Source organism: Carassius gibelio, chromosome B3 (assembly GCF_023724105.1).
Source record: "Carassius gibelio isolate Cgi1373 ecotype wild population from Czech Republic chromosome B3, carGib1.2-hapl.c, whole genome shotgun sequence".
In the NCBI taxonomy this organism is placed as follows: domain Eukaryota; kingdom Metazoa; phylum Chordata; class Actinopteri; order Cypriniformes; family Cyprinidae; genus Carassius; species Carassius gibelio.
In genome coordinates this window covers 25,959,769-25,986,283 of record NC_068398.1, presented here as the reverse complement: position 1 = coordinate 25,986,283, position 26,515 = coordinate 25,959,769, and the positions used below count along the sequence as shown (strand labels likewise).

At 35.9% G+C, this 26,515-nt stretch overlaps 1 protein-coding gene across 1 annotated transcript in view; it reads right to left on the bottom strand.

Moving 5' to 3' along the window:
- The window catches only part of LOC127953624 (ubiquitin carboxyl-terminal hydrolase 43-like), an 85,274-nt gene that overhangs the window by 56,829 nt on the left and 1,930 nt on the right, over positions 1-26,515 (bottom strand). Inside the window, exons 2-3 of the mRNA XM_052552856.1 lie at positions 23,237-23,389; positions 1,504-1,613 (exon numbers count right to left, since the gene is read on the bottom strand). Of these exons, the coding sequence (XP_052408816.1) occupies positions 1,504-1,613; positions 23,237-23,389 (263 nt within the window). The remainder of the gene's footprint in view (positions 1-1,503; positions 1,614-23,236; positions 23,390-26,515) is intronic.

Genomic DNA, 26,515 nt, shown 5'->3' with positions numbered 1-26,515 from the left:
AGCATTTTCCTTTAAATGTTAATGAGCCCTACTGACTCCGCCCCTCTCTTCTGAGCCACTGTCTGAGGGACTGTTTAGCCGCATTCATTGTGAAACTTGCTAATCAGCACATTATTAGGAAAGGCCATTGGCAAAGATTCATTAGAAAACCTTAAACTCACTTCTTCTGTAGGTGAGGGTGGATCACGAATGATTCACGCAAACATAAACGTATTTAGGTAGATCGGGGGTGCATTCTCTTCAAAAACAAAAGTAATCCACTGCATCTTTAGCGGCTCAGATGTCGGGAGTAAACGACGACTGCTGTGTTCATTATTACATCCAACAACAGAACACCTTGATCACTTAGGAGTCATTCTTTTCTACATCTGCTTCGGTGGTGAAACAATGGTGGACTGATGACAGTCACTCAGGGCGGGTCTAAGGTAAGACACCAGTCCAGTCTGTGCTGAAACGCTGTCAACCAAACTATTGTGGGAGGGGCCTGTCTATGTGATGTCACAAAGACAGGCATCTGCGATCAGCCCGATTTAAGAAACGGGTAAAGATTTTAGTAAAAAAAAAAAAAAAACACTGGGTGGATTTGTATCAATATAGGGTGGTTGTGTACACACATTGCCAACACACATTTCAGTTTAAACAGCTTGCAAAAGTGCATGCAATGACCCATTTAAAGATGTATAAATTAAATCTGTATTATATATGTTTAGTTTCATGTTGAGTCAAACATTCTGCTTCAATATCTGAGCATACAGTTCATGGTGCCCTAAAAAAGATAAAGTTTTTTATTACATAAAGAAATATGCCCTGAGTTGTCTTTACATTCAGTCTGAAGGTGAGGTTTGTTTTAGTAGAAATCGACTGGAGGTATTTGTCTTAGAACTTTAAATGGACCACTAAATCAAAGACTTTGCTTCTTTGATGGAAACTTCAAATGGAGATCCCTAGTGGACAACCAAACCATCTGGCCTGACTGGAGTTGCTTGATGGTGATGGTTTGTTTGGATCTTCTGACTGAGAACAGCTTGCTGCAGTTGGACATATGCTGCCTCCCAAATCTGTTGGCTTTATCAATATTCGTTAACACAGATGATTAGCTGGACTGGGTGAAAAGAGGGCATCGTATCCCAGGAGTTAACATAAACTGATTCATCTCATGTCATAGCAAATGGAGTGTCAGCTTTGGGAAGTTGTTGCTGGGAAGAGTTTTTTCTTTCCTCTATTGCATGTTGTGAGTCATCATTCTCTAAACAGTTTCACCATTGATTCTAAAGAGATGATTTTTGTGCTAGTCAAAGTTGGTTCATGCTAAACTAGCCGATGGACCAGCACAGCCGTAATGTAAAATTAATCATATTTACACTATATTTCGCAATATTACTGTTTTACTATATTTTGATCAAATAAATGCAGTCTTGGTAAGCATTAAAGATTTCTTTCAAAAACATTTCAGAATCTTACAGACCCCAAATGTTGTGTGTAGTGTGTTCAAAATACACTTACTTATATTGTGCCTGGAAGTGCTCTTGTACAAAGCTGTGACATACACCAGGCTGTGTCTGTGGCGGGGTCAGGGTATCAGAGACAGGCTTTTCATGACCTCCTTCTTGACCCTGAAACAAAACAAAAAGGTAAGGAAGACATTCAGAGAGATGGTGCCTTACTGGACACACTTCCCAGGTGTTAATAAAAAGTGCTAATGAGAACATCAAACTGATTTCTGCATCACTCAGCGAGACAATATTGCACTCTCATTCTTACAGTTTGTTTGAAGTTTTACACTGGCAGTAGTGCACTTGACAACAGCTAAAAGAAAAACAGGAGGATAAAACCAACAGGGAAAGGCGATTCGCACTTCTCAAGGTCGAAAAACAAGATGGTACAGATGGTATACTATGACTTATGATTGTAAGTCAATTAAAGAGAGAGAAAGAGGAAGGTGTATAAACTTCAACCGATTGAAAAGTTTCAACTAGTTTCATCATCAGATTGGTGGCCACTGAGATCTAAATGAATTAACAATTCTACACACCTTCTATCATCTGTTTTAGAGTATGATAATCTAATATAACCAACATCTGAGGACCTTTAATTAACCAGAGTCAGACGACAACTTGGATGCATTATTGATACACCCACTGCAACGTTGACTAAAAAAAAACCCCAAAACATTCTTCAGTTAAACTTTTATTCTTCTACAATGGACATCTAATAAATGAATATATTTAAGTAATATAATCTAATTACACAATGTGATGATTAATTCATAATTAATTGCAAATTCACGCGTCAAAAAGATATGACAAAAAGTAGTTTTATGAGAGATATAGTTTATTTGATTAAACATAGAATGTATTAATGTATTACTTATTTAGATATATTTACAGACCGTTTATTGCAGCTCAGATGTAGCATGAATGCATTTACACTGAAATCACAATGGCATAAATATAATAACTATATTGTGTCTACAATATAACAAAATATTAACTTTTTGATTATTGAATTATTGCATAAAATCAATATCACATTAGTAGTAAAATCAATAATAATGCAATTCAGGACAAAACAGCACTTGTGCTATTATTCTCATTAATACTGCACTCATTGTGTGTGGCATATTAGTATTTCATATGCTATAAATATGCCCAAATCTCTTGGATATTAGTGGTATATAACTGCATTCTATAGACTAAATCACAGTGAGGTTTTGTCCTGCATCAAGTTCGTCACTAATAAACTGTATGAAATGTAAGATGAGCTACTTAGATCTAATAGGTTAGATTTCTTACATTTATATTTACACTCCTGACTTTTTTCATGGCCATAGGATTAGCTTTTTAATGATTTCATATAAACAAGTAGGTCAAAGCTCTGTTTTACTTAAATCTGTAAATATTCCCTTAAACGTAGATCACACAACTCAGACTTTTACTAGCAGCTTAAGAAAAATACTTTGAAGCGTATTGACCTTATCAAAACTTTGCAGTTCAATTCGGTCGTTTGGCTCTTTTCAAAGGAGTCTGGCAAAGCAAAGTGTTTGAGAAAGACACTCCCCACGATTCCTTGCTGTCAGCTGAGTCACGTCTGCCCCCTCACTGACAATCTGAAAGCTTTGGAAATTTATGGTTGGAAAGTGGTTTTACATGCAAAAACTAGAGACACAGCAAACTCTTGACTATAAACTCCATTTTTTCCAGTGTATAATGGAAACTTTACTTTTGATAATACACCACCCAAGAGTTCAAATAAAAGGGAGAGTTGATTAACCTCCTTACTTTGACCCAAGAATGTGCTGTCTTTATTTTCTCCCTTTTCTACGTTTCCTAAATAGCCACCTTTGTTTTTAATACCACTACCTGTTTTTCTCTTTCCCTCTTTTTTTATGCTCTAGTCTACTTAATACTCCTCAGCTAATAATTAGGGCCTTGAGTGTTATGCAGAATGGTACTCAAGAGCACAAAGAGGAACAAATCCTCTTTTCAGTTTCTAAAGGCATGAGATTCAGTGGTGTCACTGGAGTAGATGCAGAACTCTGAGTCCAGGAGTTAAAAAAAGAGCAGTGTAATGCTGCTACACTCTCAGAAACAAGATGCAAAAGCTTTCAATATATTCAAATATTCAGTGTTGGGGATTACACAATAAAAGTAATATGAGTTATTAGTTCCAGAAATGTGAACATGCATTTACTTCTTAGATTTTTTATTATTATATCATCACTCCTGATAACTCCCCCTCTCCCTCTCCCTGTACGCCTGCACTGTTGGTAATAGTTTGGGGAAGTTATCAGCAGTGATGATATTACTGCGCTGAGGTCGAAGTGTTGCGAAGTGCTCTTCCGCCATACATTATAGTTATCATTTTCTATCCGCTTAGAAAATCACCACGTTTTATTTGGGGTCACCATACTTACTCGTGTAACTACTTATGTTATGGGGAAAACATGGAAGTGTTTGGTGGCTTCTAAATTCATCCCTGTTTGGATCCTAAGGAATGAATGGTGCTAAGCTAAATGCTAACATAGTGGTGCCGCGCTACAGCGATTAATTGCACACAATGAGATGTGAGAGGTACGTACAGTATCAACTCTAAGTTTAGGGAAGAACATAGTGAAATATGGAAAAAACGGTGGTGTTTTCCTTTAATGCTTAGATTAATTAATTTAGTTAATATAATAAATTATCTGATTATCCTAAATCAGACCTAAAAACCTAAATCTGATTATCCTAAATTATCTGGTTTATTCTGTTCTGATTAATTGCAGTGAATTTGTATCATCCTAAACAATCTAATTAATTCTTGTCTCATTGATTCTAGTGAACTGTATCATTCTAAATGATCTGATTCATTCCAATCTCATTGACCCTAATAAATCTCTCTATCATCTTTCATATGTTCACTGAAAAATCTGATGCGTTCCAGTGAATAATCTTGAAAACCCTCAATGTTTCTGTGGCAAAAACATAAGATTCTTATTGAATTCTACATTATGTAGCTAAATACATTTTCTAAAAAGTAATTTGACTAACTACTTAAAGCTGTAGCTTGTCGAACTACAAGCTATAACTTATACGCAAAATCATTATCATTTTACTGCAGGATGTATAGCAGAGGGTCTCTAATGGAATGTTAATTATCTCAATTTTGCAAATAATAAATTAGTCGAGCATTGGGAATTTTGCAGCATCAAATTTATGGCTGCTGTCAAAGAAGTGAAAGCAGCCCCACCCCCCCCCACCCCCTTAAGAGCCCTGTGATGTCCATTGAGAGCCCAGTACTAAGTTAGTAAGTCCCACAGGCAACACCATGAAATGTAGTGCTGTATACGGATACACATTCCATTGTTATCTGTGTAGGGCAAAAAGGAGGAAAAGAATTCAGGCCATTATTCAACAAGTGGGCTTATCACTTCACTAAATTCTTCTGCCTGCCCCAGCCTGGTTAATGAGTGTCAAGATCTCAGAAGATAATGCTCCCATACCCTTTGGGAATGTGTCTTTTGATAGTAACTCAACTACTGCTGGAAAGACAGAACCTACGGTCAAAGGACTCATGTGAGAATTGATTTAACAATAACAGTTATAAGTTATAACAATTACGTGATCAAATTAATCATAAAATATTTACTGATCTTGCAGATTATAAATGTGACGTGACACTGTTAAATGAATAGTTCACTCAAAATGTAGAAAATTTGCTGTAAATTCACTATTATGCAAGTTGTACATGAGTTTGTTTTTAATCTGCACAGATTCTGAGAAATGTATCATTACATCACTTGCTCACCAATGTTTCCTCTGCAGTGAATGGGTGCCGTCAGAATGAGTCCAAACAGCTGATAAAAACATCACAATAATTCACAAGTAATCCAACACAGCTGCAGTCCGTTCAATCAGTTAATGCCTTGTGAAGTGAAAAGCTCCATGTTTTAAGAAACAATCCATCCAGACATTTTAACATTAAAACATTGTTTATTGGTGAAACCAGTGAAAAACATCCCGTTTAAAATCATCAAAATCCACCAACATATTTGTTTAGAACAGTTTGTTTTCGCTTGTTATTCATTTGTTAATTACAAAAATGCAGCTGTTCACCTCACAAGAGTCATGTGGATTACTTGTGGACTATTGTGATCAGCTGTTTGAACTCTCATTCTGACGGCACCCATTCACTGCAGAGGATCCATTGGTGAATAAGTGATGTAATGCTACATTTCTCCACATTTTTTCGGAGTGCATTTTCAAAGTATTTTCGGTTTTAAGATATACCTTTAAACTGTTTGCAAGTTTTTTACTTTTAAATCTGTGGATTTACTACTTTCTCTTTAAGTCACAGTTCATTTAACAAACCTACTGTACCACAGAGGTTGCTCTGTGAGTTTAATAAACATACCTTGTTATAATCATAGTCTTGATTGCACACACAAACACACTGGGATAGAATTAAAGAACATTATGGATTAATTTAAAACCTGGTTGATATTAATCTTGTCATTACTGTATAATGTTCATGCTTCAGAAAGAATGAGTCGACATCAAAGTCTTTGGAGGAACCAACACGTGAACCTTGTTTTGAATAGAGGTGGTTGTGGATGAGGGAACTGGTCCAGTCAAAGAAGCAGATCCCAGGCTGCTTGAAACACTGCCAAACATACCCAATGCCAAAGGTGTCATCTGAAAATGGCAGGTTGGGCAGCACTTTGATGTCCTGCATCTGGAGCCTTTTAGTGAGTGTGTTTAATGACAGCTTCATCTTTAACCGTGTCCTGACCAGGAAGAAGGTTCTCACTTCCCCTTAGATACCTTAATACGGTCACAATTTATATAGATCAATAATTATGCTATGCAACTATTAATATACAACTAGCTGAATTTAAAAATTCAATAATCCTATTCCAAAAAAGTTGGGACACCGAACAAATTGTGAATAAAAACAGAATGCAATGGTGTGGAAGTTTCAAATTTCAATATTTTATTCAGAATACAACATAGATGACATATAAAATGTTTAAACTGAGAAAATGTATAATTTCAAGGGAAAAATAAGTTGATTCAAAATTTCTTGGCATCAGCACATCTCAAAAAAGTTGGGACAAGGCCATGTTTACCACTGTGTGGCATCCCTTCTTCTTTTTATAATAAGTTGCTCAAGTTTAGGAATAGGGATGTTGTCCCATTCTTGTCTAATACAGGCTTCTAGTTGCTCAACTGTCTTTGGTCTTTTTTGTCACATCTTCCTCTTTATGATGCTCCAAATGTTTTCTATGGGTGAAAGATCTGGACTGCAGGCTGGCCATTTCAGTACCCGGATCCTTCTTCTACGCAATCATGATGTTGTAATTGATGCAGTATGTGGTCTGGCATTGTCATGTTGGAAAATGCAAGGACTTCCCTGAAAGAGACGATGTCTGGATGGGAGCATATGTTGTTCTAGAACTTGGATATACCTTTCAGCATTGATGGTGCCTTTCCAGATGTGTAAGCTGCCCATGCCACACACACTCATTCAACCCCATACAATCAGAGATGCAGGCTTCTGAACTGAGCGCTGATAACAACTTAAGTTGTCCTTGTCCTCTTTAGTCCGGATGACATGGCGTCCCAGTTTTCCAAAAAGAATTTCAAATATTGATTTGTGATTTTGTTTTCCCACTTTGCCACAGTCCATTTTAAATGAGTCTTGGCCCAGAGGAAAACGCCCGTGCTTCTGGATCATGTTTAGATGTGGCTTCTTTTTTGACCTACAGAGTTGAACTTTTCCAGCCTCTTATTGCTACCTGTCCCAACTTTTTTGGAATGTGTATCTCTTATGAAATCCAAAATGAGCCGATATTCATGACATTTCAAAATGTCTCACTTTCAACATTTGATATATTATCTACATTCTGTTGTGAATAAAATATAAGTTTATGAGACTTTTTCCATTTATTCAATTTTTCCAAAATTATGGAAAAATAAATTATAATTTTTTGGAATCTGGTTTTTATAAAAACAACAGGCAGTCCACATCAGCAATGGTCACCTATAAAATTGTATCATTGTTCACTTACCAAAAATAAAAACAAAATGAAACCGGGAATCCAAGCAATTTGGATTTTCACATGAGGGTGAAAGATTTCTGCATACAGATTTCGCATTTGGTTCATGCATATTCTCTGCATTGCCCAACTGAACGCTGCTTGGTTGCTTCATTATATACATTTTTTCTTGATTCTATTTTGTTTGTTTATTTGTATTTATCAGAAATAATGTCTAATCAATTTAATTCTCAAAAAAAATAAATAAAAAAAATAAACTCAGAATCATAAAATATTGTCATAAAAATTGAATTTAAAGTATGAAGAGGAATGTCATATGGAATTTAGAAAATTCTTTTTTTTTTCTTTTTTTTTTCCCTGATTCAGAGTTTTTCACATTACAAAAATCATATGCTATTGGCAGTAGACAATCGATCTTTTTTTCTACAAAATATCACTACAATTTCTTCATTTTTTTCAAATATAATATTATCTTCAGAAGAACTGGAATAAGTCATATGGACTGCTTTTATGGTGTTTTGCCTCATGAAAAATGTTAAAATACATGTTAATTTTTGGCTCAACTATACCTTTAAAGTTCTGTTGCAAGGGGGATTCAGTTCACAGGCAAACAAGAGCTGGTCTAAGAAACTGAAGTAAGGACAGTATGCAGATTTGTTCTGCAATCATTAGCATTTGCAGTACATGCATTTCTGCAAGCTTGCACAGATCTCTTTTTAATTAAAGCACTGCGACATTAAAAATGAATAGGAGAAATTATATTTTAAATTAGCAAATAGGTGAAGCAGGCAGTTTTTACTCTGATCATTTGTTCTCACAGTCGTTACTTTCTATCCTGTTCCAGTGTAATTCTGGCTGAGCTTCCTAAATCAGCCCATGTGAGATGTTTTCAGTGGTATTTATGTACAGTATTTCATCCTTCTGCAGTCTTGAGTGTCAGCAGGCATAACAGTCACATATACAGTATGTAGAAGAAACTGCACTTTACTGGAAAGATATACGTTTGAAAACTATCTGAAAAGTCTAGTCAGACAATACATGCTGTCACAGCAATGGCGTTAGGATGAATAATTCACAACCCGGAACAGACAGATGGATGCGTACCTTGTGATGCGATAGATTCATTGCATCTGTTGTAGCAGTCGCAACACAGTGTGGCCCAGATAATCAAAAAGAGCCTTTTACAACACTTTAACATAGAAACACACACATGCCCACACGTGCACCAGAATAATTAATAATGGACATCCCTACTCCTCAGAGAATGACTAACTGCTGGGCTCTAAACTATAAATATCCCCCCTTTAATTGATGGAGGAAAATAGGGATGAACAATTGCACCTCTACTTTCGGCCTAGAGGAGATCCTGCTCACAGACTCTATCGTCACACTAATCTTACAATAGAAAGCTTGTAAGATATTTGTCTAAGCAACTCTACAAGAAGAAACTAGTGAGTAAGGGAGTAAATGTACTGCAGTGTTCCTTAAAACTGTTTGAACAATAAAGAAATATTGATGATTTCAATGTAATCCAAGATAAGACTGGTTTTCCTTTGCTGTAAACAAAACTTGGTTCTCGTGAGACTAGCATAATCTCAACAGAGTTTATGCTACACCTTCATCCTACATCATCCGCTGGAACACCACTCTCTTAAATATGGATATTTTTGTTACACAAATGCATTGATTCGCCTCAGAAGGCCTTTATTAACCCCTGGAGCCATGTGGGGTAGGGTTGTGCCAATAGATGATAGTATCAGAGATATTGACATAAGCTGATTTCTGTATGGATAATCAAGACAATATTAGGCTCATTTTCCTATTAATGTATTAGAATATAATAATGATAACTGCCCAGCTATTTCACTTCAGCACCACAAACACACACACACACCGCGTGCACAAGCGCAGGAGGATTAGAGCCTGTAGTCCATGAAGTTGTCCGCTTTGACACAAGGAGTTGGTGTCCCACACATTTAATGGCTGCTACACAACAATGCGCTCTTATCATACATGAGAGATTAACTCTTTCTTGGCGTTACAAATAAAGTAAAGACAAAATAATAACAAGGCGGCAGAGCGAACTTCTCATCCATAGTGGTTCTCACGTAGTCCTTCTCAAGACTGATCACTTAACTTATAATGCTCACTATGTGGTGATGACGTGAAGGACTACGCAAATATGAGGTAATATGCAAATATGCAGATATGAGGTATTTCATTGCACTTTAATAAGTAATCTGAACGGCCTATATGTGTGTAATATTTTAAATGAGCTCTCACTAACTGAGTTTAATTCCACAGTTATGTCAGAATGCATATCATTCTTGTTTCAGTGCGTCAGTCTCGTCATGCGGCGCGCGGTCTGGAGCGGTCTATGACTGATGCAACAGTTCAATTCAACTTTACTCCAATTATATGAACTTACCTGTTTTGCATATTTTATATTTAACATGTTTGTTTATGTCCAATATTAGTGTTAAACTGCTGGACTTTAAATGAAATCTATACTATTGATTTTCACTGTTGACTGATTTTGACTGATAACTTTCATGCACAGAAGCGGCAAATTTGTCACAGAATGCGTGATATGACAGTTGCGTCTGACTATATATGAACTAGCTGTTTTAAATACAGTTTTTTATATTTAATGTTAATTTATCAGTATGTTTTAAAGTATATATTTTTCCATAGGCTCTCTCTCACTCACCTGTGCGGTTTAAAACACCAAATAGTTATGATATGACAAGAACAAAGAGTCTCTCTCTTGCTCCACCCATGCACGATAATACCTTTTATCGTCAATCTCAAGGGCTGACAATATGACGATTTGAAAAATGACCATATCGCCCAACACTAGTGTGGGGTACTGTTTTTGGTGGATATATGTACTTTTTTTGGGCTTCGAAATCTTGACCCCAATTCACTGGCATTATAAACAGTGGAAAAGCCAGGACATTTTTATATAACTCTGATTGTATTCATCTGAAAGAAGAAAGTCATATACACCTAGCTTGAGGGTGAGCTAATCACGGGGGAATTTTCATTGGGGGAACTATCCCTTTAATTCTCCAAATCAATGGGAGGCACTGTATGTGCCCTCTCACTGTTGTCTGCATTACTTCCACATTTCTAACAAAAGTTGTTTGTGTAATTCCATGAGTAAATAGATTAGAATAATGAATGAGTTAATCTAGGTGCATGTCTTCTGCATGGTTCTGTTTGCATTCCTTCCCTTTAGGCAATTAAGCATTAACCATGTAAATATACTGTGGTAAAACAGGGCAGGCATTTAATTAAAAATAATTATGTCGAGTCAGTCTGTTAGAGACAGTTGTTAAATGATATGTCTGGAGCTGTGGATGTTTGCCTTGCTAATGTTAGCATTGCTCAGTCAGAATGTAAGCAAGAGAGCGATGGAAAGACCAGCATTAGAGAAGATGTGCTGACTGAGCAGAGTCAGTGTTTATACTAATTCAACTGTGTTTTCATGTGCATCAGTCTAGTGTAATTACATGATCTAAACACATTTAAATCATAGAAGATTTCCACCTTCCTCCTCTGGTAAAGATCTGGTTTTCTTGTTTGAAGGATGATGCAGTATCCCTCTACATGTAGTTCATGTAGACTTGTGAGACCATGTTTAAAGAGAGAAGGGTCTTTATTTTGATGATTGAAAGATGTTATGTGGTCCGCTCGTATATACTGTTTGTACAATATAGGCTACTGTTCTTTAAAAGTTTCTTATTGGGGCAACCAGATACATTTTAGGACAATATGAATGATCTCCTAGAATAGTATGTAAGTGAATGTCTTTTTTTTTTTTTTTACGTTGATCAAATTTTATTGGTAAGAGACTACAGAATTCTGACTGATTTAATTATTTGATCAAAAAAAAAAAAAAAAAAAAAAAAAAAACCTGCCCTTTAATAGAAAAGTTTCCATGTTTTCATGCATAACGTACATAACTTCTTGCATAACTAAGAAAAATGTATTTTACAAAAATTGGCCTGTTGGTATTAATGTAACAATTCATTTAAAACATTGCATTTCTTTATTTATTTACTGTCAAAAATTCTGCACAGTTTTTTATACATATTTCTTATGATAAATAGTAATATATTTTTCAAGTAAGTAAAATCCTAATTTTATTTTGCCTTTTTTTAGTGAAGACCTTTTCAGTTCATATTTATGAGCTTTAATAATAATAATAATAATAATAATAATAATAATAATATTATATATATATATATATATATATATATATATATAAATATATATACACACACACACACTCAAATGTAACAATTACTTTACATTGCATTGCATTATTTATCAAATAATTTGTCAAATAAATTTCTGCACATAAGTGTTTAATAAATTTTTTTCAGTTTGTTTTAACGTTAGATAGTAATATAATCATGTCATAATGTCTTCAAGTTAAACCAAACTTTTATTTTGGAGGTTTGTAGTGAAAACCATAGAGCTTTTATAACTGGATTCTACAATCCCATCTGAAAGTTGGTAGGAGACTAACAAACACAGTTTGTTTTGTTTATATGTGTGATTTACGGATGGATTTATCTGGGAAATGTTGATACTGCAAATGTTGATACAGTGGAAAACTCATTCAACTAATTATGTAGCAGTATTAGTACTATCTACACAGAAAACACTGAGAGAAACAAGTGGATTTTAAGCTCATAATTTCTGTCGAGAAACAAGCTCCATATTCTAAAACGATTCTGTGACTTTATGTTTGTTTGGCTTGTGTTGAGATGAAATGCTTCAAATGAATATTTTAGGTGTTTAGATGCAGGGGAATCTCATTAGTGTGGCCGATCAATAACATTGTGCAAACAGACAATCTCACCATCTGTTTAGGAAGAGGAAGTGAAACTCTGCTAAGCGAGAGCTAAGAATAGAAAGAGTCCAATAAGGTGCACACACACAAAAAAAAAAAAATAAAAAAAAAATTGTCTCTTTTTGTGTCTTTCCCTAGAGGTGGGCAACAATTCATCCAGCAATGCTGTGAGACTCTGGCTTCCTACCTTGCGCTGGTTTCTATGGAGATGCCAGTGGGCAAATACACAAAGAGACACAGAGAGACTGAGATAAAGAGAGCAGGGGAAAGAAAAGCTAGTCCTCCGTGGAGAAGAGCTCTTGGCAAGCTTTCAGAACTGGATGCAGAGCAGTGTTTATTTACTTTCAGTCATCGACGGGGAGAACCGAAAGTATGCAAAATGAATAATAATGAGGGACACTTCATGAAGCGTATTTACCTCTGTGAGGCGACTGTGATGGAATGAAAGGGAAATGAGCTTTAATGAAAGGAAGGGTGCTGATTTTGCTTCTCAATATTACTTGTCAAGATTATGAGATTTTATTGGGACTTCAGAGCATTATTAAATTAGGAAAAATCCTTTTTTTTGTCGTACATATACAGTATGTGTTTGTTCTGTATATACTGTCTACATATCTAACTGTAATACTGTATACACTTTCCATTTAAACTGAAAGCATAAATCTAGGCTGTGTGTTGCCAGTTTCAGAGCAAATACACAAAACTGCAACAATTTCATCTCACTGACGTGCTTCACTCGAGCTTCACTAAATCAAATACAAACCCTATTCCAAAAAAGTTGGGACATTGTACAAATTGTGAATAAAAACAGAATGCAATAATGTGGAAGTTTTCAAATTTTTTTCAGAATACAACATAGATGACATATCGAATGTTTAAACTGAGAAAATTTATAAGTTGATTTCAAATTTCATGGCATCAACACATCTCAAAAAAGTTGGGACAAGGCCATGTTTACCCGTGTGTCATCCCGTCTTCTTTTTATAACAGTCTGCAAACATCTGGGGACTGAGGCAACAAGTTGCTCAAGTTTAGGAATAGGGATGTTGTCCCATTCTTGTCTAATACAGGCTTCTAGTTGCTCAACTGTCTTTGGTCTTTTTTGTCGCATCTTCCTCTTTATAATGACCAAATGTTTTCTATGGGTGAAAGATCTGGACTGCAGGCTGGCCGTTACAATACCCGAATCCTTCTTCTACATAACCATGATGTTTTAATTGATAAAGTATGTTGTCTGGCACTGTCATGTTGGAAAATGCAAGGTCTTCCCCAAAAGAGAGGACGTCTGGAAGTTGCAAATTGGTCCTCCAGCTGTTTCTTATATGTACATTTAACTTTTCCGGCCTGGTATTGCTACCTGTCCCAAATTTATTGGAATGTGTAGCTCTCATGAAATCCAAAATGAGCCGATATTTGGCATGGCATTTCAAAATGTCTAACTTTGAACATTTGATATGTTATCTATATTATATTGTGAATAAAATATAAGTTTATGAGATTTGTAACTTATTCCATTCCTTTTTGACTCACAATTTGAACAGTGTCCCAAATTTTTTGGAATCTGGTTTGTATTTGAAAAAGGGCTCTGATCAAAATTAGAGAACACTTTCAGATACCTCCTAGATATTGGTGTCAATCTGGTACCTCATGCTAATTTCTCTAATTATATGACAAACCCTATTTAACTGGCAGCCTAACTTTCCAGTTTTCACTGACTTTGCAATATGGTGAGCCATTCTAAAGTGACTGAAACATCCTGACAGAAGATTGTCCATATGAAGGTTAATCGCAGCCATAGAAAGTGAAGTTGGTCATTCCAAATCTTTGATTTCTATATTGCATGTAAGACAAATGCATGAGAAGACAGGATAATGCGGAGGCTCTCAATGGAGAATCAGTTCAACACTGCAGATGGAATTGCTTGCCAGTTCAGGATAAGATGAAAAGGATAAGAATCTGTCTCTGCATACAGTGTCTCAACATTTAAGAGAAGTCGGACTGAAACCGCACTCTGCAGTGACCAAAGCTCTCATCAGCAGAAAGAATCAAAAGGCTAGACTCACCTTTGCTGAGGAGCCTGTTGTGTGAAGAGAATTGGTCCAAATTCACTGCAGTGATGAAAGCAATTTTAATTTATTTGGGTCCAATGGGAAACATGATCTTCACAGTCAAACTGGGAAAAGACTGAACCCAAAGTTTGAAAAGAAATCAGTGAAAGTTGGAGGAGGAAGTGTCATGGTTTGGGGATGTTTTTCTGCTGCAGGAGTTGGGCCTCTACTACAGCTACATGGCAGAGTGAATACAAATGTTTATCAGAACCTCCTTCAGCAACATGCCATTCCCTTCCTGCAAGCATCTCCCAATCAGCCAGCAATTTTCATGCAGGACAACTGGCCCTGTCACACAGCAAAAGGTTAAAGATGCTAGAATCTCAGCTGCTAGAATCCAGACAGGGACCAGAAATAGAGCACATAACTCCAATTTTGGAATCCCTACACTGGCTTCCTGTTAGGTTTCATATAGACTTTAAAATTCTTATGCTTACGTATAAGACCTTGCATGACTTGGCACCTCATTATCTATCAGAGCTTTTAACTGTCTACACTCCTAGGTGTGATCTCAGTTCCTCTGATTCGGGCCTCTTGACTATTCCCTCAACTCGTCTACACACTATGGTTGACCAAGCTTTTTTTCCCTTGCTCCAAAACTCTGGATCCCTCTTCCCTATGGTATTAGAAATGCAAAATCTTTTAATATGTTAAAACTCACTTTCTAAAGAATTGTTCATGTTTGATTTGTTAGTTTTTTTTGTTTGTTAATTTATTCTTTTTTGGGGGGGGGGGGCTTTAAAAAAAACATTATTATTATTATTATTATTATTATTATTATTATTATTATTATAAAGTGGTTCCATGAATCTCAAAACACTGAAATAATGAAATGTCCAGGCAAAAATCCTGATCTAAACCCCATTGAAAATCTCTCAAAAATCCTTGGTGGCAAAGTTACGTCATCAAACAAGGAAAGAGACTGGAAAAAGAGTGAGATCACTCCAGAGCATTGTGAGAAACTAGTGATATCCTGCAGCCACAGATGTGCTGAAGTCAGTGAAAGATACTTTAAATTTACTAATTTAACAGATGCTTTTATCCACCAAAGATACTTACAAATGAGGACAATGGAAGCAATCCAAATCAACAAAAGAGCAATGATAATTGTACAATAAATAAAAACAAAACTGATAGAATACAACATTATAAAGCTATTTTGTTTTAAAAGAAAACAAGCAATAAATATAGTGCAAGTCTAAAAAGGACAAGTGTCTCTTTTTTTAAGAATAAAATTAGAATAGAGAGTGTTAGAGTTAGAGGGTCAAATAAAGATGAAAGAGATGTGTTTTAAGGACTGCTGGGATTGAGTTGGGGAGGTCATTCCACCAGGAGGGAACATTTAAATTAAAGTCAGTGAAAGGGATTTTGTGCCTCTTTGCACAATCAAGCGTCGTTCACTCGCAGAAAGCAAACTTCTAGAGTAATGAATTTAGGTAAAGGGGTACAGAGCCAGCGGTTAAACTTTAATCTGACAACTCATCTGTAATATGGTTTTTTATAAATAACACGTAAAACAAACAGGATTCAGCTAATGTATGTTTCTGTTGATGGATGCGCATTCTGGCTTCCAAGACATTACAACAACAGCGATAAAAAAAAAAAGTAATTGAGAAGATTTGTGCATGCGCTCATCTGAAGCACACAAACCAGCGCCTCAGAACATGCACAAATATTAAGCTCTCTCTAAAGTATTGTTTTTAAATGGATAAATTCACACAAAAATTGTCAAAATGCCCGTCCAGCTGAACATACTGTATCATTGCACTGGATCAGTGCCTTCTCTTAAAGTGACAGCACTTTCTTAAAATTAATCGAACAGCAACAACAAAGAAATTACTCACTGCTCTTGATTGAATAGCTTTTGTAACTTTAATAAAGATTCATCTTTAATTTATACAGTCAAATATGCAATGCTGTTTTACATTTCATTACTTTATTCAAATTCTGTACCTAAAAACTAATGTTAGACCTACCTAAAACAACAACAACTGAAAATAACCTATTCTTTTATTTGTATCTTTACTCTATTGTATTTATTTGTGCCGTTGCTTGTAGTTATATAGATTATTAGTTAGATTAGATAGAAAGGTTAGTAAATTGAACCATTCCACCCCAATTGATTCTGAGTTTAGTTATTATATGCAGTGCACTTATATATTTAAAATATGAACCTCACTAACAGAAGGCTACTTTCAATTTCAAATGCTGACATACACTTTGTTTGTGAAGACTACTCACGCATGCGGCTGTGCGTGACCCAGTGTAAGTGGTCTGCACTTGTGTCTCAAAATGAATTTATGACCTGAAAAGTAATGTTAACACAGCCAGTTATGTCGTAAGGGATTAAATGGACAGGATAAACCACATTCAAAAGAGATCCCTGTGAAGAGCATGCAGCTCAATAGATCGCCCGCTGTCTATGATATCATAATAAAAAACAACAGTAAAGATCAGTCACAACTCACTCAGAAAAATCACTCACAGTTCTTGCATGGAAAAAATTCAGATCATCTTAAATACTGAAAGCACTCTTTACTTATTGTTTGTAATGTGTTTCGATGCTAATCTTTATTTGTTGCTATATGCTTGTACGTTTTGAAGTTATATTAGTTCAAAATTCGTACTGTTTAAATTGTTTTTTAAATTTGTAAATATTTTAAAAAGTACTTAATTACTTATGTAAGGATAGGTGAATGTAAGGATTTTAAGATTCTAAAGATGGTAAACTAATTAATTAATAAGGAGGGAAAAAAGATCAAGAATCGTTCCGGAATCAGATCGAGAGGTGACTAAAGATTCCCACCCCTAATATATATATATATATATATATATATATATATATATATATATATATATATATATATATATATATATATATATATAAATTAAGAGTAAAAATCTGGAACAAAAAAATGCTATTTTTTTTATTTGTTTTTGATGCATTATATTGATGTAAAACTTTGCATTCATACTCAAACAGATTACTGAACAAACTCAAAATGCTAAAACAAAAAACATTCTTGAGCAAATATAGTTCACAAATTTCTTTAGAAAGAAATATTATTTTTCAATCTTTGTATTAACTATACTGTATTAACATTTTATTTTTAAAATAGATATCAACCCAAATATTGCCCCTCCACTAGCAGAACATCTTTAGTGTAAAAGATTTTCTTAAAATAACCATTTTTTTGTAAAGAACATTTAAATCATCTAAAGCAGTGGTTCTCAACCTTTTTTCGACTCGCGGCCCACACAACCAAACACATATGTTTGCGCGGCCCACTACAAAAATTTTTACTGACCCCACTATTGCTGGGTTAATAACTTAGTACTCAGAAGCTAGATTGTTAACTGTCTTTATTGAATGAGCAATGAACAGAAAATAACTCGGGCTGGCATCACTTGGCACAACTGCTGCTGTAGGATATGCAGCAAAAATATCTAAGATTTAAGTTTATTCTTAAACCAATCAGTGAGCTCGAATAGTGGAAGCATAGTTACAGTTATATCAGACGTAGACATTTTACATATATGAACAATATTATTATTTATTTTAATAGTAATTGGTGGCCCATCTGCAATACCATCGTGACGCACAGGTTGAAAACCACTGATCTAAAGAGCATTTTTGAATTAAACAAATTTGTGAAATGGAATGATTCAATGGATTCAAGGTTCTTCGTGGAACCATCAATGCCATTAAAGAAGTGCCCGAGTGCAGACTATACAGCCTGCTCTGGCGTTTCTTTGCTCAGGTAATTTGGATTGCATCACTTCCATACTGTCTCCCTGGGTACTTTCAGAAGTTCCCTGATATGCCGGACATCCAACACCAACCCCTTTGTCTTGCAGATGTTCAGCAGCAGGTGGTTTTCCGCACACCAGAAGTCCTCCAGCAGCTTCCTCTACTCTGACTCATCTCCATTACTGATGTGTATACTCCAATGCGGAGTCCACAGAAAACATCTGCAGGTGGCACGACCTAGTGTTACACTGATAGACTGGGACTGAAAAATGAGACTCTCAGTGCCATGGCCTCAAAAACTCCTGCAGAGAAGCTAACAGTCTTGCCTTCAAAAGCTTCATAAGAAACACACTTCTTCAGACATTTATATTCAAGTTTGCAGTTATGCAAGACTGTACTGCTACTTCACTGTCCATTAGCAGTTGTGCCCTACAGTTCACTTTCAACCTGGATTTAAGGCTTGTCAAGCCATGTGTGGTCCATCATTGATTAATGTGTGTGTGTTGCATTATAATGTATCGACAGATGGTTCCAATGCCTGAGTTACTGTGATAAACAGCCAGATAACTTAAAGAGAAAGTGTAACATTGTAAGAATTTTGGACCCAATCATGATTACATCACTGTAAATTAATTTAAACCCTGCAGGGGGGATTTTGCACCTCTCTCTATCGCTCTCCTTCAGTCCATATGTCCGGAACAAGCGCCTCTTTCATCCACTTGTTCACAAAAGCTTCCTTTCATTCCGTTGAGAGATGGCTTCACACCAGCTCTGTTTCCAGAGTGATATCCAGTAAACACGGTGAAGGGAATGCCAAAAATCAGTGGCTTAGGGGTCAGAGAGAGAGAGGGAAAGAGAGAGAGTCTAATAAATAGATCTGTTTGTTAACAAGCATGCACTTGTCAACCTCCATTATTACATGTATAATGTATGTCTTTAAAAGTGAGTCTGAAAATGACAGCTGGGCTCTGGCTGTGTCTTCACACTCGCTGATATGGAGGAGTTTTTGGCATGGCCACGCTCATTCTAGGATGTGTACGGACTCATAAATGAGACATTTTGAGGCAACCACCATCCCTGTGACCTGAGCCTGACTCCAAATACATTGAATCCGAGACGGAAACAGAGAACGCTGGGTGGGTGGCCAAAGTGGAGATCAGAATTAAACAGCTAGTTTTTTTTCTTCTCGTCTCATTTTGGCATGTCTGTGTGCGCATTTTCATATAAAATCTGCAAAAAATAAAGGGCCTCTCACTTTCAGCTGCTTTTTCCAGCAAATTGCTTAATGTGTATGACAATCTAAACATTGCTAATGATAATAAAATGCATTGGGTGTATATATATATTATATTTTGGGGTATAGATTTACATTGATTACATAATAAAAAAAAAATAATTGCACATTTTTATTTGTTTTGTTAATCATGAATTAAATACAGATTTTTAATGTTTATTTGTCTTATTTTATCGCATTTGAAGTGGTTGATCAAAATAACAAATTAAATGGCCCGAACTACCTTTGAAAGTAAAGTAAATACAGTCTGGTTTGCTGAGATTTCTGAGGTATTTGTACTTGTATAGAAAGGGGTTACAGAGGTTCCCTTCCTGACATCCAAAAAAGTGCGTTTTGTGAAGGATATTATCGTTGATGTTTAGATGTTTGCCTGCAGGTGAAAAACAGGTCTCTAGCAGCTTGACATGTGTGTATCAACACTGAAGGTCAATCCGAATATAGTTTGTTCTTTTAATGACCTTGCATTGGCTTTTGAGACGTGTATATCCCATGTTCTTACAGCATTAGACCACAATTTATAGACTTTATCAGTGTGCCTGCATAGGAACATATTTTAAAAGAAAAAAAAAACATTTAATAATGGATTGAGTTCAGTCAAAAAGGGCACCGACAGAGAGTAGATGAAAGTACTGCTCAGAGATACTAAGGCGGGCTGTAGCCACAGGCGTAGCCGGAGGAGCTGAACCGCTTCGTGACACAAACACACATACACACAAAGATCATCAACTAGAGACAGTACAGCACTGCGCAACCAGGCTGTTGATTGCACGGGTTGTTTTACAGAAAATCAAAGTCTCTTCAATAAGCAGTGGTTCAAATTTGTGTCACTAAGCAAATTATTAATTGGCGAACAAAACCAATGACATCAAACCACATCTGATAAGCATTCAAGCACTGTCGAGTTCAAAAAGAAACAATCAGCATGGTGCCAACTGCAGAAAAATATCTGTGCTAAAAGCCATTTACAGTTTTTCTCGATTGCTTAAACACATTTCTTGAAACTATGCCTCATATTCTCAAAACAGTAAACACGAATCCATAACTTCTAACTCTAACTCTTCTAACCAAACTTCCTATATTCAGTTCAAAATGAAGCTCTCCACTCAAAACAACTCAGTCTTGCTGAAAAAACAAGACACAAAAATGACATGACACACAGTCGAAAACACACACACTTCAACACAGTTTTACACACTGATGAGATAAATTCAAAAAAAAAGAAAAAAGAAAAAAAAGCAGTAATAAGTTGTGTTGCTTGTGGTTCTCCCCCTCAAGGAACTTTTCACATGCTGAACACGTGTATACATTCACACATTTTCTTTTCCTTAAATGTACTGTACACTACAATACACCAAACAACAACAAAAAAATATTCTACCCCGGCATCACATCTTTGTCTGGGACTGATCCACCCCCGTCACACATCAACTGTAATGTCTAGTCAGGCTTCTTCCATTCCATCTTCTCTGTGTACTACAAAAATAGAAGTACTGATTACTGTAACTGTGGCACAAATTTCATCTGAGACTCCTTGTCTTCTTGGTCCTCATCCTAATCCTCGTCTTCCTTCACCTCTTCCTCCGCTCCTTACTGTTCTTGCTCATCCTCTTCCTCCTCCACTCTGGTGTCCTCGACCTTTTCAATCACGTCTTTCTGGATCCATTGTTCCAAAACTGAATGAACTGACTGGGGCACTTTTATCTATTTGTTGAAGTTTCTGATTGGTGTGAGATACATTTGGTTTCCACTTGGGTAATTGTGTGCTAACTGAGCTCAAACTGTGCAGACTTGAGTGAACAATATTGAATGCTAGTGCTTTCTAAATGACCACATGGTGTAAGCACTGAGAAATGTAGGGATTTGTGTGTAGTGTTTTGCAGTAACAGTTCACCAAATCTGACTCATGTGTTAAAGCAGGGGAATAGTGTTTATAGTTCAGCAAAATGGGTGTGCTTTTTGAAAAATGGCATTATGGTTTTGACATTTTAGTTTAAATGCCTGGTTATAGTGTTCTGGCAATTGAGAAAAACTGCAATTGCCGTTTTGAACAATTACATAATTGTGTCATCCATATTTCTAATAGCAATTAGAAATTCGATTAATTGTGAAGCCCTACTTTGACCTCGTCTCCTTCATTTTCTGTTCTCCTCCTCTTCCTCTTTGTATCCCACTACCAGGATTCATTTACCAAAACACGTAATCAGCTGTCTCTTTCTAATAACTTCATTAATAACTGCATTAGAATGCAATCAACTTCTCAAGCCTCCATTACCATCTTTAAACTGACGTTTTGGAATTAGCTGGATGAGATGGGGAAGATATAATCCTACTCACAATAGCAAGCTAAGTACAAAAACCTGACGGATCCCTTTGAATATATAATCTGATCGATGTCTTGGGATGCGGTAACTGTAGTATAAGCAGAATAATTGACTGCGGGCCGTTGAATTATTAGAAAAATAATGCACATCCGATGTGTAACGCTTCGTGTCAATTATTCCTTACATAATACACTCTTTTTTGTGTTCTTTTGGTTATATATTGAGATATTATCTTTATTTTTTATTTTTATTTTGTTTATATTATGGTAGACAACAACTCCATACCTAACAGTGGTGATTAGCTTCTTTTCAATCTCTTTTTGTTGCCAAAAGACCTCATCTGACCTCAGAAGCCATCACCAATCAAAGCTCCTGTAATGTTGAGTAAACTTCAGCTGCTTACATTTGTGATTTTAAAAATAGCCTAGGCTTTCTTCAGACAAGAAGAGCTCTAATGGTTGGCATGAAAGCAGATTTGTTTTTAATGTTCAGCCTCAGCACAGTGCACGGAGAAAAATATACCTTTGTCCTCCAGTCGTTTGAAACTGCCTGACAAAAGCTTTCTAAATAAGGCATAATCTTCTCCATTATTGGGGCTGTGCTGTGTTTAAACACTAACAGTGGAGAAAAGGTGCAGTAATAATGGATAATGTTCTTGCCCTAATTTAGTAAATAGATGCTTTTTCCTAACAATTAGATATCACAAAATTAGATTTCTCTTTTATATGCAGTGTAAAGTTAATGTAATAAACAACAAGTGCATGTTTCTCTTGAAATGGCAATATTTGCGGAGCCTTCTGCAACCTGCTGCAATGGTGATGTGGCTCCATTTGAGGTCCAAGATGAGTGGAAATCATTGCACACATGTAGACCAGCGAAACGCTTTGGGTTTCGAATCAATTTCAGCCCCAATCCCCATGAATCTCGCCTTGTGAAGATCACAGCTACTGTGAAAAGCTATTCATCTGGGCAATTCCAAGGTTATGTACAAGAAGACCACTGTAGCTCAATGCACGCTATGGCGCTTGGCGTGAATCTCCATATTTCATAAACAGATGTGTTGTTTACGGGTGGCAGGGGTGTGTAGATGAGACTATCTGACCTTGCCAAGTCACTGTAATGGTGGAGGAAACAGCTGTTTGGGCATATGGGGGTTTAGAAGAGCTGTTGGTAACTTATGTTATATTATTCTGCAAAATAATTGAATCCTCATATTGCAGATATTTCAAGTGATGATTTTTGGTTTAAAAATATATCATAACTGGAGGAGAAAATCCAATTTTGAGCAAATTTTTGAGATTGAATGTTGCATCATTTCTGTTTCAAGCCCAGGGTGGGTTCTGAGACACGCTTGTTCTTACCTTGCCACTTGATTTGCTTCTGTTATTCCCACTGGGGAGGGTTGAACATGAGTTGACGTCCTCATGGAGGCGGTCCAGAAGCCAGAGCAGGAATTCAAGAGCATCATGCTGGGAATTCCCACGGAATTGTGCGCCATGTTTAGATACTGTCATCTGGACAACAAACAAGATAAAGGTCACACAAGTAGTAATAGTAGTAGTTATAGACAACACAAAAACATGATCCAACTAAACATGATCCTATTTATTCACTCCATGTAAATGAAGCTGAGTTATCTAGTGAATCTCTCGAAAACCAATCCTGGAGTGGTGGAATAAGAACCGCAGTGGATGTGACTCACAACAGACAGTTCTTTAGATACTGAGATGCGATAGGGAGCAGATGGAGGATGTACGTAAATTGCATTCTGCTATACAGTGAATGATGCTCCTCACTGCTGATCATGACAACAACTGTGCAAATGAATAAATGAAGAATCCTCTTCACATCTGTGATCGCAAAAAAAGTTCTTCTGAAATGCATTGGCAGATACCAGCAGATTTTTTGGTTTGCCTTAGAATAGTGATATTATTTGCTAATTTGTTTTCGTTCGATATGTTTCTGCACAAAATTTTGGGGTCAGTAAAATTATTTTTGCATAATAAAAGTCTATTTCAAATAAATGCTGTTCTTTTGAACTTTTATATTTATCAAGTAATCCTTGAAAATAACATGGTTAACATGGTTTTAACAAAAATATTATGCAGCACAACTGCAAATCAGCATGTCTGAATGATTTACGAAGGATCTTGTGACAATGAAGACTGAAGTAATGATACTGAAAATACAGCTTTGCATTACAGGAATAATTTACATTTGAAAATATATTCTTGTAAAAAATATTGCAATAATTGTTCACAATATTATAGTTTTTGTTGTACTTTTGATCAATTAAATGCAGCCTTGCTGAGCAAAAGAGACTTATTTGATTACAACATGACTTGAAGGCCACATCATTTAAAGACATCTGAATGTCAGGTGAATTTCAAATCATAACTTTAATGCTGAGTGACATAAAGATTAATTACAGCAGCATTAACCATGCGAACTCAGTCTAGCAGCTGGGAGCAAATCGCAGATAATAATATGAAGCCGTTGGCCTACACAGACTGAGATAACTTAATAATCTTAACATTAGTCATATAGAGAGAAAGTGGGTCATGTGGTCACAGAGTTTAAACCCATCTTCAAGAGAATAAAAGCCTATGGAATGGTTTGCTCCTGCTAAATGCCTCGCCCTCAAAGGAGTTATTCAGAGGTACAATAATTTATTCAAAGCACCTTCTAATTAAACGCATATAGGTCAAAGGTCACAAGACTTGTGCTGTGAGAATGAAAATGAATCTCAATGTTTAATTTATAACATATAGGTCAACCGTCACAGGAGAATATTTGAATTCTGGTCCTGTGAAATGTCTTTGACGCATGCGAAAGCTTTATAGTATTAAAGCGAGGATTCCTGTCGATTTTAAATAAAGAAAGATTTCTTTTTCATCAATGAGTGCTCAGGTTTGACCTGAAGGGTAGTTTTGTGCAGAAACGGATGAACTGGTATTAGTATGGAAGTAGGTCCTTTAAGGAAAGACTAACCGTGAATTTTACTGGTCTTTTTTGCTTTTTGTTTAATAAACACTAGTTTATAGACATCCCCCAACCATATTCTAACAAACATGTTTTGTATCGCATATATATTTTTATATATATCAGGATAGGAGTTATAAGAATAAAAAGCCCCCAGGAACTATCAGACATTAAATAAAAAAAATAAAATAATAACAATTGTATAAAAAAAGTTGAACAGCTAAAATATCAAAGCTTTGATCTTCAAAGGCCTTTTTTTTTTTGCACAGCATCTCGTTAATGAACCCAAATATAAAGTTACAAAAATGAATTTCTGTTAGACCGTATGAAATTATTTGACAATGCAAGTTTCTGTCTATTTCATATTACAACATTAATTTCCTTGGGAGTTGTTAGTAATGACTAGATAAGGATTTTTAAAAGTCATTTTAAAGACATTGCATGCACAATGAGTAATTTCTAATTATGAGCTTAACTAGGAAAACAAATAAAATGTTTACTATTATATTATATTATATACTTTTTATTTTATATAATTAAAAAAATAGGCTACTTCCAGGTTTTCCATTAATTATTATTATTATTATTATTATTATTGTTATTATTATTATTATTATTGTAAAAGTAATCCTTCTTATCTCAGACAACATTTTATTACAGATTTCTGTACACCCCTCCTGGCAAGATAAGCCATAAATTTTTGGTTTCCTGTAAAAGAAAGAATGTATATTTTTAAATGCATATATTTTCTAGTTCGATCAACTTTTATTAGTACAAAATTTTGAATTCCAGTTGTTTTCATTCCGAATACTGACACAGCAGACTTGATGACGTAAAATACTCAGATCAACCATTAACTCTGCTACATTTATTTCCCTGTGAGTTTGACTAGCTCGACCTTGTGATCTGTGAAATACCAGCCTGACATCCATCAACCGCATACCAGCTCTACAACAAGCTCTTTCTCCTTTACCAACTCATTGATTTGAGTTCCAGCTCACAAGATACACAACATCTTGGTCTTCAGTTGCATTAGAAATGGCATAATCGAACCAGTCACCACTTTTAATGCTTTCACTGTGTAATTCAGGTCCATTTTAGTTTAATTAGAAATAGATTGCACTTTACTGAAGCTGATATTAAGCAAACGCAGTTAAGCACAGAGGGAGGCATAAATTATAGGGTAGAGCTCTAGATTGTTTATAGGTGGCTCCCCGTATCTGCGGTTAGGCACTCATTAACTCTCGCAGACGTCTGAGAAGCAGAGAGAGAGTTTATTTATGTCGTCTCTAGACAAGATACTCTGGGCTCCGTCAACAGGAAAAAGCAAATCATGCCTCAGACGGCCTAATGTAGATTTATGACATGCAAGTCATTAGACTCAGAATCAGAAGAGGCTGTTAATGTTGTATTGTGTAGACACCCCAAATACAGCATAGCCTACTGGAGATGATCTTTGATTCAGATTTATCCATAAAAGTGTCTTTGAGTGGGCACAGCCTTATATTTTGCCTTGAGTATTGTTGTAATTCTCCATTCGTCTAACATTCAGCTCGGACTGGGGGCCTTGGAGGCAATCATTACACACTTTTGATAGTAGGGTGTGAATAGAACTGGGCCTCTGTTTCCCATCAGAGCATCAGGTCTACCTTATGGCT